The sequence below is a fragment of the Leuresthes tenuis genome, unplaced genomic scaffold, assembly GCF_036924035.1.
Source record: "Leuresthes tenuis unplaced genomic scaffold, fLeuTen1.0.hap1 SCAF_23, whole genome shotgun sequence".
Lineage (NCBI taxonomy): Eukaryota > Metazoa > Chordata > Actinopteri > Atheriniformes > Atherinopsidae > Leuresthes > Leuresthes tenuis.
In genome coordinates, this window is record NW_027325377.1 from 13,587,632 (window position 1) to 13,603,097 (window position 15,466).

The 15,466-nt window shown below is 38.1% G+C and overlaps 1 protein-coding gene across 1 annotated transcript; it reads left to right on the top strand.

Moving 5' to 3' along the window:
- Window positions 1-4,375: 4,375 nt before the first annotated feature.
- LOC140283261 (fish-egg lectin-like) lies at window positions 4,376-6,799 on the top strand. The gene is made up of 5 exons (XM_072377995.1): window positions 4,376-4,440; window positions 5,307-5,543; window positions 5,645-5,862; window positions 5,971-6,095; window positions 6,573-6,799. Exons 1-5 carry the CDS (start codon window positions 4,386-4,388, stop codon window positions 6,712-6,714), a joined length of 777 nt encoding a protein of 258 aa, XP_072234096.1. The 5' UTR covers window positions 4,376-4,385; the 3' UTR covers window positions 6,715-6,799.
- Window positions 6,800-15,466: the final 8,667 nt, after the last annotated feature.

A 15,466-nucleotide genomic window follows, 5' to 3' on the forward strand; every position in this document is an offset into this window, starting at 1 on the left:
TGAACACATGCTGAAGCGGCTCCCCCAGTTCAGCAAAACAGGCCTTGAGCATCCTTGGACACACTTTGACACACAATCGGTACTCTAATGGAGGAGACTGTGATGGCAACATGAGAATTCAAGAAAAACACCCCTCCACCTCACCATACCTCTGAATAGGGTGAAGTAGACATGGAAAACTAATGAATCTATGAATGAATGAATGGCATGGTGCAGTGCATCGTACCATGACTTTTAAAATAGGCTGCCTCATTTCTCTGTTTTCAAATTAAAATTCTGTTATTTCATCTGTAATAGACTCAAAGTTCTCGTAAAATAAGAGAAAGAAAATGAGAAACAGAAAAGAAGACTTGTGTTGACTTATCTTCTCTTGACTTATTAATGAGTTTTGTTCTTATTTTGGTGTTGTGCTGCTAGAACAATTTCTGTTGGTTACTGGCACTTTGAAAAGAAAAAAAAAATGATGTTGATGGATTACCAGGAAAAAGCAAAAGTTGTTTGCATATTGGAGAAGCTGATTGAGTTTTCCAAAGTCCAAGTAATGCCTGTAGTAAGACCCTAAATACAGATGAGGTGAAGAGCAGCTATCAAGGATGCGGAGCAAGAAGAAAATGGAGTGAAAGGGGGAGTAAATTTAACCGATTTCTGCATTTGGCTGTCATGGTAATGTGAGACCACTGGCACATAAAATGGATGAGATTGGAGCCCTGATGAAAACACAGCAGGAATATCAGGGAGGCAATATTATAAAAGTTTACCCAAAATATGGCTTCAGAAACAACTCTAACATCTCTCTTCTTAGCTTTCAGATTATACAGGAAGACAACAGCAGAAAAGTGACAGTAAAGAAGGAGTTATTGCAGTGCTTGATAGTGTAACAGATGGTGTAATCCTGAACTTGTTACACAGAATGAGCATTTCTGAACCCCAGATGTTGAGTTGTTGGCTGAGTTTCTGTTCATGTTGTCCACCGAGAGCTCACCTGTGTTTACCTGCTGATAATCTGATATGGTGTTCCAAGGCAACAAAAACAACACCTTGATACACCCAAGATTATCTTCAGAGATAATCATTAGAACAGTTTGTCATGTGGTATTTTTCAACAGAGTTTGTATACAACTAAATGTAACAGCAGGAAATGGCAAGATGATTAAATGTATTTATGATATTACCTGCATGGGCTCTCACTGCTTCACTGTCCTCCCACAACCTTAAAATGTGCCTGTATGGGCAATTGATGATCCTAAATAAAGGGTAGACATGTGTGTGTCTGTAGGCTTGTTCATCTCTTTGTAGCTCTCTAACTGGCAGGGAACTTATCCAGAGTTTAAATAGCCTCTCCTTTCTTTACACTGAAATTGAACTTAAACTGTTTCCACACAAAAAAAAAAACACACTCAGCAGTTTTCGGTAAGTTGTCCACAGTCACACCCTCCGGGAGTATCTTAAAGCAGGTTCAGTGACATTCCTTACAACATTAATGGGCGGGTTTTTACAGCAAAACTCCGTACTTGTGGCCACACTGATGGATTGCAAAGACTTTTTTTAGGTTGGAGATTTACTGCAACTGATACAAGCATACACTGGCTCAAAGACAGCTCTTGCTCACAGAAGCCTGATTGTGCAACGGCTCACTGTGGTCCCCTTTAAAATCCCAGCACATATGCTTCAAGATTCCCATTGAAATTTAGCAATTGACATTGAAGAGGGGAATATTTCTAGGTGCAAAAACTCCAGAATAACCTTTCTATTGGGAATGCAAAGATATATTGTCCTAACATCTTAATGCAATTGGACTATTAGCATGTAGAACAACTTTAACCTATGGCAGTGTGTGTCCTGGATGTACTGCATTAACTTTACCATAAAACTGGCAATATTTTCTATGGTAATTTAATTGCCAAGGGTTTTAAAGGCTAAAACATTTTTGTGAAAGGTTATATTATAGGATTAATGACACATTTGTATGAATTAATTTGTGTTCATTCAAATAAATCTTTGTGAAGGGCTGAAACACTTCAAACAAACTGTTCAGTTATTTTTTTTAAGATTCTATTTTATATGATATTAAGATTCTATTGTTTTCTTGGGAAATAAAGTGACAGGAATTATCAGCTATCAGTCCTCAGCAAAATGATCTTTGATACTGGTTCATGTGAAAGAGAGTAATTTTTCACTGTCTGTGCATCCCTCCATTTTGAAGAGCATGATGGTATTTGTTTTTGTTTCATGGTAAAAATGTTTTCTTTTCTTCCAACTTCCCTGAACAGCCTGACAGACCAGTCCATTATCATAGATCAAAATTTATTTCGTTTCCTTGATCATACCTCCGTATCTCAGCTAAGACTTGGTGAATTACAAAATGCAATACGAAATACGAAAGATGCAAAGTTCCACCTTCTTGTATTAGCTGAGTTTCCTGATTAACAGCCATGTCGATCTACATTTTAATATCAAAATAAAAACTGCACTTTGAGTGCACTGTATCTTTCAACCAGCTGCACTGGTAGACAGGACTAAGAACAGATTCTTGCCACACTTTCTTTCGAAGAAAAATATCAGTTTTGTTAGGTAGTTGAATTCATTGCAGAGTTATTTTGCTTTCAATCTTGCTTGCTATTGTACTCAGATTCAGTCACACTTTATTTGTTTAGAATGAGGTCAACTTTTCTTGAATTTACAGATAAAAATGACACCAAAAACACATATAATGCATTAAAACAACCTCAAATTTACTTCAAGTCACTGCTATTGCAGTATTGGAAATACAACCATCATAAAATTTAGGAATACATGTCCACCAAACAAAAATTTATAGAGAAACCAATTATCTCTCCAAATGGTACTTCAGCACATAAATCACTATATTGGTTACAATAAAAACGCAAATATCTGGAAGATTTTCAAGACTCTTGAACACTTTACAAAATATTGTTCGAGAACATTTAAGAACTTTAAAGGTGAAACATGTCATTTAAACACAGTAAGCAGGAAGCAAGGCTGATAATAAGGCATGCATATCAGAGAACATGCTTTACTTTCGGTTTAACCAGCTGAGGAGCTCTACAGTCTGTTGCTGTGGTGGAGCTAGATTACAAAAAAAAAAAGGAAAAAATAAGTAGAATGAAGGTGCCCTTTTGTGTTTCTTTACTGGGGTCTAAAGGTTTGTGTAAAAACACTCTTCTTAGGTTAATGTGCACATACTGGTGCACAGATTAAGTTCACTAAACTCCTGCTGTGAACAGTGTGAGGTCAGAGAAAACTGACAATGCAAATGATAAGATGGTGAGCTAGAGTCAGATCGAACCTGATAGCTTCTCACACGTTTAGTATCTATTTCCTATCACATGCTATAGATCCAATTTATCATAAATATAAGATAACAACAACTATTCATAACACTACTATTATATGAGCCCAAGCATAAGGTTATTTGCATCATCCATATATGGTCAAATTTGAGAAAGTAGCTGATGGGATATGAGGTATATAAGGTCCTTGTGTGCTCATTTTCATCTGTACTGTGAAATACAAAACAGAGCATAAAAGCAGTGTGTGGGTATGTTCTTACATTCTTTAGGGACTGGATGGTGTAGTGGTAAGAATGCCGTCTTTCATGTGGGTAATCTAGGATCTAGGATCTGCATGAAAGATACTACCTCCAGTAGGGGTTCTTAAGCACAAACCCATTGCCCTATCGGGGATATGAGTGTAAGTCGCTTTAGATAAGAGTGTCTGCATAAACATACAGGTAGACTTTTAGTATGGGGTGTTTCATCAACAATGTAGCTGTTCTATGTCAGAAAATTATTGAGAATTTTATCTGTCGTTTCTTCTTTTCTGTAGTTTCTAATGTTATGATACTGGTCAAAGATAATGGCAGTGACTATGAACTTGCCATGTGCTTACTTTTGTTAAATGTAACCAGTTGTTGAAAAATGCATGCTAAAGTGCCCTCTTGGGAGCCAAAATGTGTGGTGAGGAACACACCATCTGTGACATTTTTTTTCTTTCTGTCCCTGCCCTTCAAAAAGTCTGTGCACGCCATGGTCAGAAGTCTATGATTTTAAAATTTTAACTTCACTTTTAGTTAAGCATTGATTATCTGCGGGACAATTAGCATTCACTGCCTTGTCAGTGGGTAGCAGCTGCTCACTGTGCTCTTTTATGAAACCTTCTCTACTTGCCCTTATGAACCTCGGCTATGTACAAGGACAAGACTTTTGTTTCTGTTTTGTAAATGCCAAAAAAACTTCTTCCTCATATCATTTCTCTGGCATGTCTGCAAAACCAGTTGAGTGTCACAGCTCCATGCTATAAAAGTCTCCCAGCATCAAGGATGCAGTCACACATCTGATGGTCGATGACAGAATCAAGGCAGAAAAATGAAAGCTGTTGCAGTCTTCTTGCTCTTTCTGAGTTGTCTGTCCCTCGGCCATGGTGGGTATTTATTTACTTATTTTATATTTTTTTCAAATTTTTATGAGATATCGGTAGTTTAACTGAGTAAGAAAGGTTATTTAAAAAAATATATATGTGGAAATATTTTTGTTATTATTTAACATAGTTGATTTATTTATATTATCTTATTTTTCCTAATTTTTCTGCACTGCCGTACTGCTTTTTTGGTTTTGTTTTAACTTTTTATTAGCTACTGATCTAAAAATTCCAGTACGGCTTGAGCAATTTCTCAATGGCTTTTTTTATTTTGCTTTTACTTTTAATTCAGTTATTACTCAGTAGCTTTTTCTATTACTTTTCTATTTCTATTTCTGATAGGCTCCTCGTGTTTTTATACCTCTGCAGACATATTATTTTTTGTGGCACTCCTATACTAAAAGAACCATTAGTAGGAACAGTCTTGTGGATAGCTTCGCTGCTTTCTGGGGTTGAGGTGACAGGTTCATGAACGAGGACCTGCCAGCTACTCAATTTTACAAATTTTTCAGAGTAGCACATAAAGAAGGAAAACAGCAATTCAGAGAAAGAAAAATCTGAAACTTTTAACAAAGTATAGCAAAAGTGAGTGAAAAATTACGAAAGTAAGGCCAATAAATAATGTCAAAGATAAATCAGAAAAAGCAAAAGCTACTGAGAAATAGCTAAAACACTGGAGAAATATGAAAAATAACTAAAGCAAAAAAAAAAGAATCAAAATGTTTTGAATCATTACATAATATAACTATTGATAAAAAATATTCCCATGTCTACATTTTCTTTTTTAAATTTTTACACTTTTATTCATTGCTGTTTATATTTTTTTGTTCTTGAAATCTTAAAACTCACTGATGGTTTTCTTTCTACAGGCTGGACCTGCAAAGAGGCCCCTCAGCAGTTCCCAGCAGCACAGATTGATGCTGGACAGGGGAAAGTTGTACTTAGAGACAGACACTCAAGAGCCTATTTCCTGAGTGGATCCCATTGGTACAGACTGGGCTCAGTTTCCCTTAAGCACGTCTCAGTGGGAGATGCAGGGATCTGGGGAGTAGACACAGCAAACAGGGTCTACAAATACATAGCAGGCGAATTTGTTCGTTCAAATGGTGACTATTGTTGTTGACATCAAGATAATATATTTTACTTTTAAACACTACACATTTTCAACCATTTGGTGATTGTATCCGTTCTACCTGTGTGTCTGCAGGTCAATCTTTAAGCCAGGTGGATGCTGGAGGTGTAGGTCAGATAGTGGGAGTCACCAAATCTGACACCATCCACTGCCTGAAAAGTAGCGCTGCCTCAGCCTTTAAGCAAGTGGGCACTCTGAGGTGGAATTTGCTGCCAGGGCGTTTAAATTATGTTACCTGCAGCCCGACAAACAGATGCTGGGGAGTGAGCAGTGCTGGACAGATCTACTACACAGTAAACTCTTTTAAACACAGTAATATATTTTAACTCTAAACTGTGTTATTCTCAGTGTTATTTGTCTCATTGATTGTGACTTCTCACCGTATTTGTTATATTTAACAGACAATATCACCAACCACATGCAAGATCAGAAACTGGGTAAGAGTGTCAGGGAGTGCAAAAATGGTTGAAGTCGGGTATGATGGAAGCGTCTTTGTGGTAAATTCACGTGGCCAAGTCTTCCAAAGGTAAACTATCTCTCAAATCAGTTTTTTGTTTTTGTTTTCAAATTGGAGGAAAAAATTATGATACATTTTTTTCTCTGCTGACCATCTGACGCTTTGTGCATCAACTTTCTGAATCAGTCCCTTGCACATGTTCTCACAATAATATGTAATCAGAAGATTCTTTACTCTCAAGGTTGTTGACTTTGGAAATTAATTACGTGTACTGCATTTCCAGCTAAATCCCAAATAGTCAAAATCCAACCTCTCCATAAATTCTTCTGTTTGTTTTGTGTATATTTTAGGAAAAGCAAACAGATTATTGCAATGATTGTAATAGCAAGTTACTTATTTGACATTATCCATGTTTCAAACTGCATTATGCGTTCTACTCAGATCTTCAATTAATAGATAATGGCAGAGAAATGGTTCTGATTTTATAGTTTTGTCATTAAAAATTCTAATTTGACTGACGGAAGTATCCGCATCTCCTCTCCGCAGAACCGGCATCTCCTCTCGCACTCCACAGGGCACACGTTGGTCTTACATCCGAATGTGCGTCTCTGCCAGCCACGTGAGCTATGACCTGGGCCGTCTGTGGATCGTGAGCAAAGGAGGCATTATCCTGCAGTGCTTCCACTAATTTGTTTGCTGTCTTCACTGCAATCTCTCCTCATAATCCTGTGACACAATGAAAAAGGATCAATATTTGATTTAGACCAGTTTGGAGACTCGGGGTTTAACCTTTCCTCCTTTTCTTGGGAGCAGTAAAATAATCAGGGTGGACAAATTGATGAATGCATTATGATTGCATCTTAAATGATTCGGAACATAGAATTTTGTAAAATAGAAAATTGTAGCCAACTATCTTTGAGTATTCTGAAAACAATCTGCACACCTGACTTGATTCATTCAGTTGTCTAAGGAACTGCTTTTTTATGACAAGTGCAGACTAGTGTAGTGCTACATATGTGTGGTCTTCATATGTACGTAAAATGGAAGTCAGAAACTAAGACCTATATGTTGGTTGTATTGTTTGTGAAGTAAAGAATAAATCGTTTTGATTTGTTAAAAATAAGGGATGCTTAGTGTCTTCTTGTGAAAAGAATACTGGTATAATATTCACTGAAAAGTAACACTGGTGCGCTGATCAGACAGAACACCGAGGGAACAACGATGGGTTAAGATTCCTCTCAGTGAGCCAAGTAACACACTTTGAGAGAAAAGCGTGAATCCAACGTGTAAGTGCAAATAATGGCTTTTCCTTGATTAGCCTCTTTGACCTGGAGCTTGAATAGATTAAACCCCCAATGTTAAAATCACGTACATCACAGTAAAAATAAACATTTACAGCATCTATGGCCAAATTTTCCACCACCAACTGTTTCTCAATCCCTCACCTATTTTAATTATGATAAAATTTAAGGTCATGCATTCTCATGGGACGAGACTGCTTTGAGTGACAGCTGAATTCCCAATGCAATTCCATGTCACCTCTGGCTGCAAAGACCCATGATGGTGATGACCAAATGCTGAATTTACAGTCAAATACATGATCATAATCCAAGAAAGTATATCATAGTCATTTCTCTTTCCTTCTGAATATCTAAAGTGTTTTTCTGGTTTAAAAACTCTAGTTTGTCTTTGGCAAAACTAGATAATTGAGAAAAAAGAAACCCTTAGAGTTGCCATTATTTCCTCCACAGGTTCAGATATTAAATCGTAATTTAATGTAAGTGGCCATGTGGTTTAAAATGCAAAAAAACTCTTCACCCATGATACAGATAGTGCTGACATTGTACTACCAATGGATAGTTTCCTGCAAGGAGGCATAACCCCTTAATATGACTATAGGCCTTACTTGTCTTGTTAAATCATGCACAATCACTAACTGTTTGGAGGCCATTTTCAGGTATGTTTACCGCCATAGTAGATTTTATCTCGGGTGCATGACAGAATGCTTGGCTGTGTCTACGGTCACGATGAGAAGCAAATACATCCCCTTTCAATTCTAAGGTTTTACTAATCAGGGCATGACTAAAATGGTGAATATCTATCAGGAATGATCTTAGAGAGGCAATTGTTGCTGTCTATCAGTCTGGAAAGGATGGTAAGTCTTTTTCAAAACAATATCGAGTCCATCGTTGTTGACTTATAGACTTGAACTTGGGCAAACTTGGAGAATCAGCCTACAGGGAGGAGGAGGTTCATCGTCTGAGGCAATGGTGTGACAGCAATAACCTGGAACTGAATACATCCATCCATCCATCCATCATCTGCCGCTTATCCGGGGGTCGGGTCGCGGGGGCAGCAGCTTGAACAGAGAAACCCAGACGTCTCTGTCCCCGGCCACTTCCTCCAGCTCTTCCGGGGGGACCCCGAGGCATTCCCAGGCCAGCCGAGAGACATAGTCTCTCCAACGTCAATCCAAAACAAAGGAAATGGTAAGGGACTTTAGGAGAACCAATCGAACAGAGCACCCCACCCTCTACATTGATGGAGAGGGGGTAGAGAGAGTGGAGAACTTTAAGTTTCTACAGCTCCACCATTTAAATTCTTCAAAAATACTGCTGCACAGTGTGGTTCAGCTGAAGGGCAGGAAGAACCTGCAGTGGGTGGTGAGGGCGGCGGAGCAGGTAAAACTTCCAGGTCCTGTTGATTGTATTAATGTTAGTGTGGAGTAAGTTTACCGGGCCCCAAAAGTTATAGAATAAAATGGCATGCTGTCAAAAAATTGAGGCATGCTGTCGAAAATTAAGGCATGCTGTCGACAGTTAAGGCATGCTGACGAAGGCGTGCTGTCGAAAATTAAGGCATGCTGTCGACAATTAAGGCATGCTGACGAAGGATAATATATGGAAAAGTACCAACGTTTAGCTCTGTCTAAGGACGAGTCAGGCGTTAGGGTCATGGAAAGTACCTAAGGTCAGTGTCGAGTCACGCATCAATGCAAACATTGTAAAACAGGAAAAAATGGATGTAGAGGGGAAGTCAGGAGTAGGGGGAAGGACTATTGCATGAATAAAGGTTTTAAAAAAGACATGACTAAGGGCCCTGCCACGGGTAAGCTAATTGATTAAAACATAACGGTGGAAGATTGGGGAAAACACGCCATACGAAAGGAGGGGCCCGGGGAGGAGCGTCCACAGGCCCAACTTGTATAAAAGCAGGGACTTTCAGAAGAGTTTTCAGACTTAGCCCGGGCTACTTCTCATGTATGGTCGAATTGTAACTCTGCAATAAAACCATCATTGGACCGCGAACCAGCTGAATCTGTCTCATCTTTGACACTTCGTGACTTCTCATCTTTAACTACTGAGTATAGCACATTAGGTAATTTGGACTCCACAAAAGTCACAACATTAGCAACATACTGTATGAATAAATTCCATCTGATATTAACATCAAGTTGACGAGGACTGCAAGAGTGAGGCAGGCTCCCGCATACCTGTAGCTAACCCTTTCATCGAGGCGGGGAAAAGTAAAAAGACAAAGGTGATAATAAATAAAATATTGGTGCATACTTGAAATTAAAGTGTTACTGCAACCAAAGCCATTTGTACTATATGTAACTGGATGAAAATCAATAAGCAAACCGATAATGATGATAATGATGTTTGTTTTAGAAACCTTTTCTGACTTCTACCATCAACTTTAGCTTAAAAAACTGTTGTTTCCTTCAACTCTTTTCAAACCTTACAGATGGTTCATCAATATTCCAGCAGATTAGCACTTTCTCAAGTAACCAAACCATGGCACATTCAAACTTACCTACAGTAAGTCACCTCTCCTTCACCTTAGTATTCTTGGTTTAAGTCCCCCTCCAATAAAAAAAATTAAAAATCAGGGGCCATATTCATAAAAATTCTAGAAATCCTCTTGGAGAGGTCCTAACTGTGCTTAAATACTTCAAACAAGGAGTCTTGATTTCAGAGGGATTCAGGACCAGTCTCAGAGCAACTCAGATCAAGGATACTTATAATTTTTCCATTTGCAAAATATATCAACACAGTGATTACTTTCATTTTTGTGCTGCACCCCAGATATAAACAAATCTCTAATAAAATCCAACGTAAGCAATTGATATCAGCTCTTTGTTAATGGGGCTCAAAACAGAAGTGATTTCAACAGATATAATCTGTATAAGCCCTGAGTCTGATTCTGCCAGAAGTTTCTTCGTGTTAAACTGAATTTTTTTTTTCTTCCCACAGTCGCTTTGTGGATTCTCAGGCTGAGGGATTGGAGAGAAGAAAAATTTCAGTGCAATATGTTGGTTTCATTATCTAGCCAATCTTCTTTTTCCTTAGTTGGCTCTGTATTATTTGGACCAATTTGGAATTTAATCAATATAACTTGATTGGATTATGATTGTATTAATTGGATTCTGATTGGCTGTATCTTTGAAGCTCTTTGTGATGACATTGTTGTGATTTGGCAGAATATGAATAAAACTGAATTGGATGGAATGTAATCTGTTGTGCTTTAACAGCTAACTCTTTCATTATTTTGTCTTTACCAGGATCTACTCTACCGGGAACGCCGGCAGTCTTACAAGACAAATCGTGAAAATAAAGTAAATAAATCAGCCGTCTTCGTCTTTCTACTTTGATTCTCCAGAGCACCATCCAGTCTCAGGAAGATGGGGTAATTTTGTATGCTATGACAGCTTGTATGTTCTACATGGACTTTTCTGGAGCAACCACTCCTGACTACTACTTTGTTGTCCTATGCTCTTGTTGTGAACACATGTTCTGTTTACAGCTGTGATATCACAACATCAGATTCTATTGTACAGATTCTATTCTACACTTATTGAGAAATACGAATAAGAAAAATACCAATTCAAGCTGTATTGAACTCTTAAAGCATTTAGAGTAAAGTCCTTTGAGGTTTATGCTGCTATGGGGTATATCACTATCTTTAATTGAAAGCATATCTTTCCGATTTGAGAGCAGGCTGTGACACCTGGTTTTTAACTCACCTGTGTTCCATCTTCCCTTGATTGCCCCGTTAGTTTAAATACCTGGTCTTCTCTGCCTTTCTTTGCTTGTGTGTTAATGTATTTGTTATGCCTGTTTGTTCACAACCTGGATCCTGACCTTTAGGGTTTCTATGGATTATTTTCAGTTCTTGGAGTACCTTGGTTTTTTTGTTCCGGTTCTGCTGGCCGACTTCCCTGCTCACCAGGCCAGGTTTTTCTCTGTGTGAGATTTTCTGTTAGCTAATAAACTTTTGTTTGAACTAAGAGTTCTTGTTTCTCCTGACTCTATGACCACACCGGGGCCCGCACTTTATTAGGGTGTGACAGAAGGAACAACAATTATAGCTACTTAGAGATTTGATTAGTGATGTGAAGGTAAGCTGTCAGTTAGGGTCACAGCGTTCCATTTTTACACTTTAACTTTCCTTTCTCTGCATCGTGTGTATTTATTAGCCTCAACATCACAGAGCAGTGTATGCATGACTATGTGTGTGTGTTGGTGGCGTGCACACCTCCAGCTGCCCTGTTGTGAAACACTGCAGGCATCCCATGGTCTAAGTGACAAGACAAACGCAAGAGGGAAATGGTCTCGTGCAAATACACCAAACAATATAGAAACATTCAGCCAAAGACAAGCAGCTAAGTTTTCAGGACTGCAGACTGTACATAAAATGTAAAAAACTCCTAACAACATGCAAAGGAATAAACTACGGTCAAATTTAAGTTTTAAAACAGTGCAACATGTTCCTAAAGCAAACAAAACGTATGCAACACCTGAACACCGAGTTACCCACGAAGTGATCAGAAGTGTCAAAATAAACTTCAGAACTTTTTTCCACAGCTGGAAAAGGATCACCATCACCTGCATGCATTAGCAGTTTAGTCACAGAGGCACCAAGTATGTTCTCATGAGAACAGGGTACACCCAAGTGATTTACCAACTCCAGACTTAGAAAAATTTAATGGTACCTCACTTCTTCGGCAGGGTGAGGTTCTCAGCTTTCACCCTGAGAACTACGAATGTTTGATTCCATCTTTCATTCTGAGATCTCATTAATTTCCAATTAAACATTTACATTAGATTTGTGTAACAGATAGTTAGATGTACAAGTCATATCCTGCATTTACTGATACTGCCGAGCTGTTAACTAAAAAATGGAGTAAATTTTCTCAGCAGCAAAAGACTGCAGCGTGCACACTGAAATGTAGTCAAGAGTTATCTTTCCACAAAGCCTTTTAGGGTTGCAATGCAATCGTCCAACCAGGAACTGCAGAAAATAAGCCAACTTTCTGATGAATTACTCTGAAGCGGTGCCAGTGTGAAGTATTCTACAAGGGTAATGCTGCACTGTACAAACATGTTTAGTGTGATAAATCAAAGCTGAAAGTGGATAACATTAGACTCTGCTCTTCAAAGCTTTAATCAGCCAGTTCACATATATTGCTGATAAGATAATGTTAATATTGCAATATTCCAAAATATTGAACCTGAATCCGACTTAATGCCTGATTGTAGTTAAGCTGTTAACCAGCACACAAGGTTTCCTAAAGAAGTTTATTCAGCAGCCATGAAGACTTCAGACTCTGCTCAATCCATCCCTCATTTGAAATCCAAACACAATTACCTCAACTTCAAACCTCAAACATGTAGTTCAGACTTTGTGGTAAGATTCAGGCATGAACAGTTGTTCGATTTTATGAGTAGATAGTGTGGAACGAACAGGAGAGCATGCAAAGAAAACATACTGATTTCCAGAGGACTCAATTTGGTTTGCTGTTGATAACATGCAACATCAATGTCGAAATTTAAATCAATAGCAGCCTCTCAGATGGAATTCTCTCAGAAAGAAGATGGTCAGGACAAAAAAACAAACAAGAAACATGGTGTCAATGAGGGCCTTTAGCCTCATAATTCCAGCACTCAACCCAATGTCCCGCAGTTAAACCTTGGACCTTGGTCATCCAACAAAAACATCTAACGTGTTCACATATGAAGGATTGAGTCTGCGTCCGTCCGTATTATCCTAAACTGTGTTAGATGTTTTTGTTGGACGAGTGTTAGAGTGTGAGTGAGTTGCAGAGCAGGTAACAGCCAGTCTTGAAGTTACTGAGGAGCTTGTGTGTATCTTTCTTTTGTGGACGGTGCAGTTTATGAGCTGAGAAAACAAATATCATCATAGTTTTACCTCTTGACATACATGTGTTTTTTTGTTTGTTTTTTAAAAAAAACTTTTACAGGAATTGTGAAAAGAACCCTGCAACAAAATCATATAAACACCCACGCCATAAAGTCACCATGACAACCAACAGGAGAGGGTTCAGTATCTTTCCATTTCTTATATTTTTGTGTGTTTGCGTTATGATGCAATGATAAACCCAGTTTTAAGATCAATAAAGACACTTGTTCACTCCATGTCCAGCTCATGAAAACGTTATTATCATTTTTTTCAGCTATAAGTGCGCATCAGTTGGCTCTGTCTCAAGAAGACGTCTTTTATATCTAAACTCCCACATTTCACATCCAAAATAAATAAGCAGCAAATTAAATTGTGCAATTGCTGGCACAGCAGCACTGTGGAGAAAGGATGCCATCAATAACAACAATAATAATAAATTTAATTTTTTAAAAAGTGCCTTTCTTGACACTCAAGGACACTTAACAACACATTATAAACCCAATAAATAAGCTGATACAAGTTAAAAAAGCCATGAGGCTAGAGGGAGAATGCAGCTTGGAACAGATGGGTTTTGAGTTTTGATTTGAAGAGGGGTAAAGAGTCATGGCCTGTGGATGGCCTTGAATGTGTGGAGAAGGATCTTGAATGTAACTCTGAATCTGACCGGGAGCCAGTGAAGCTGCTGGAGGATGTGGGTGATATGGTGAAAAGAACGGGTTCTGGTAATGATGCGGGCTGCAGAGTGTTGGACCAGTTGAAGCTTATGAAGGGATTTGTGAGGGGCAACGATTCCAATCAACTTCAAATGCTCAGATTTCATTAAACAGCAGCAGGTTTCGACTTATCTAAACTGAGGCAAAAGCGCACTCTTGTGGTCACTGGAGCTTCTCAAAATAAAGCAGGCAGCAAAAAAAAAACTATTCACATCAAACATTCTAATGAGCCTTTGGTTTTGCCACGAGATGTTTGACATTATGTATTGCATTGAGAAAGATGGATGAGGGGGATGTATGGAAAGAAAATACAAGGGGAACGAGTTTAAATGGAATAACAATGTCTGACAGTGCAAACAATGGTGGTTTTGATGCAGAGAAAGTCTGACAGCCTCAATAAGTGTTTCCAGTTCCACTTCACAAATGAGTTGAAGGGTAATTAAATAGTTTACCTTCCTTAAAGTAAATTTGAACGAACAGGATGTTTGTTTTCTGCCTCACCCCCTTCTTATCCAACTCTCCTCTTTCTCTTTGTAATCACAATTTTTTTTTTAAATCCTTTGATCTGCAGGAATCAAGTCAGGCTCAGATTGTTGTTTTTGTCATCATAGACTTTAACAGATAACTAATGTAGAGTAAAAGGCTTCCTCGTTTGGAACAATCCAACAGAAAGGTTTTGAATTCGCTGTCAGTGTTTCCTGATGCCTTTTTTTCTCTACTATCTGATTGACAGCCCTGAAATGAAGATAATGAAAATAATGCACCATCATTTTCTTGGCTGGTTTTAGTTGGATGTTTGGGGATGTTTGATCTGTAGCTACAGGAGCAGGTCAGAAAGTCTGAAATGACAATCATCAAGTCCCCTAAAGGTGGCAGCAAAGTCCTATAACCAATCTGTGTGCATGTGTAACTGTAACAACTGTTTAAAATGTTCACACAATCACATATTTAGAACTCAAGTCTCCATGATCTTCATTATCATGTTTCAAGATTAGAGTAAGGGAAGGCTCAGCTTTGAGAACATTTCTCTAAAATAACATTTTTTCTATAAAATCAATTTCAGAAAAGTTTGTGTAAAATTAAATAAAACCAGAATGCAATGATTTGTAAATCTCATCAACTTACAATAGAACATGAAAATCCTTGCAGAATTTCCTTTCAATTCTTCTCTTCTGTAGTTTCTAATAATACTGGTTAAAGATGATGACAGTGACTCTACTGTCAGCAAAACTAAGCACCTGGAGAGTTCATACAGTAAATTGAAATTTACCTCCTCCAAACCCCAATATAAAGACAAAGCAAAAGTCAGTCAGAAGTATGTAATTTAAGCTTAATTTTTAGCTGAGCATTGATTAACTGTAGGACAATTAACATTCAATGCTTAATGAAACCTTGTCTACTTGTTTGTAAATGCCAAAAAAAAACTTCCATATATCACTTCTCTGACATACATGCAAAACCAGTTTAATGTCACAGCTCCATGCTATAAAAGTCTCCCAGCATCAAGGATGCAGTCACACATCT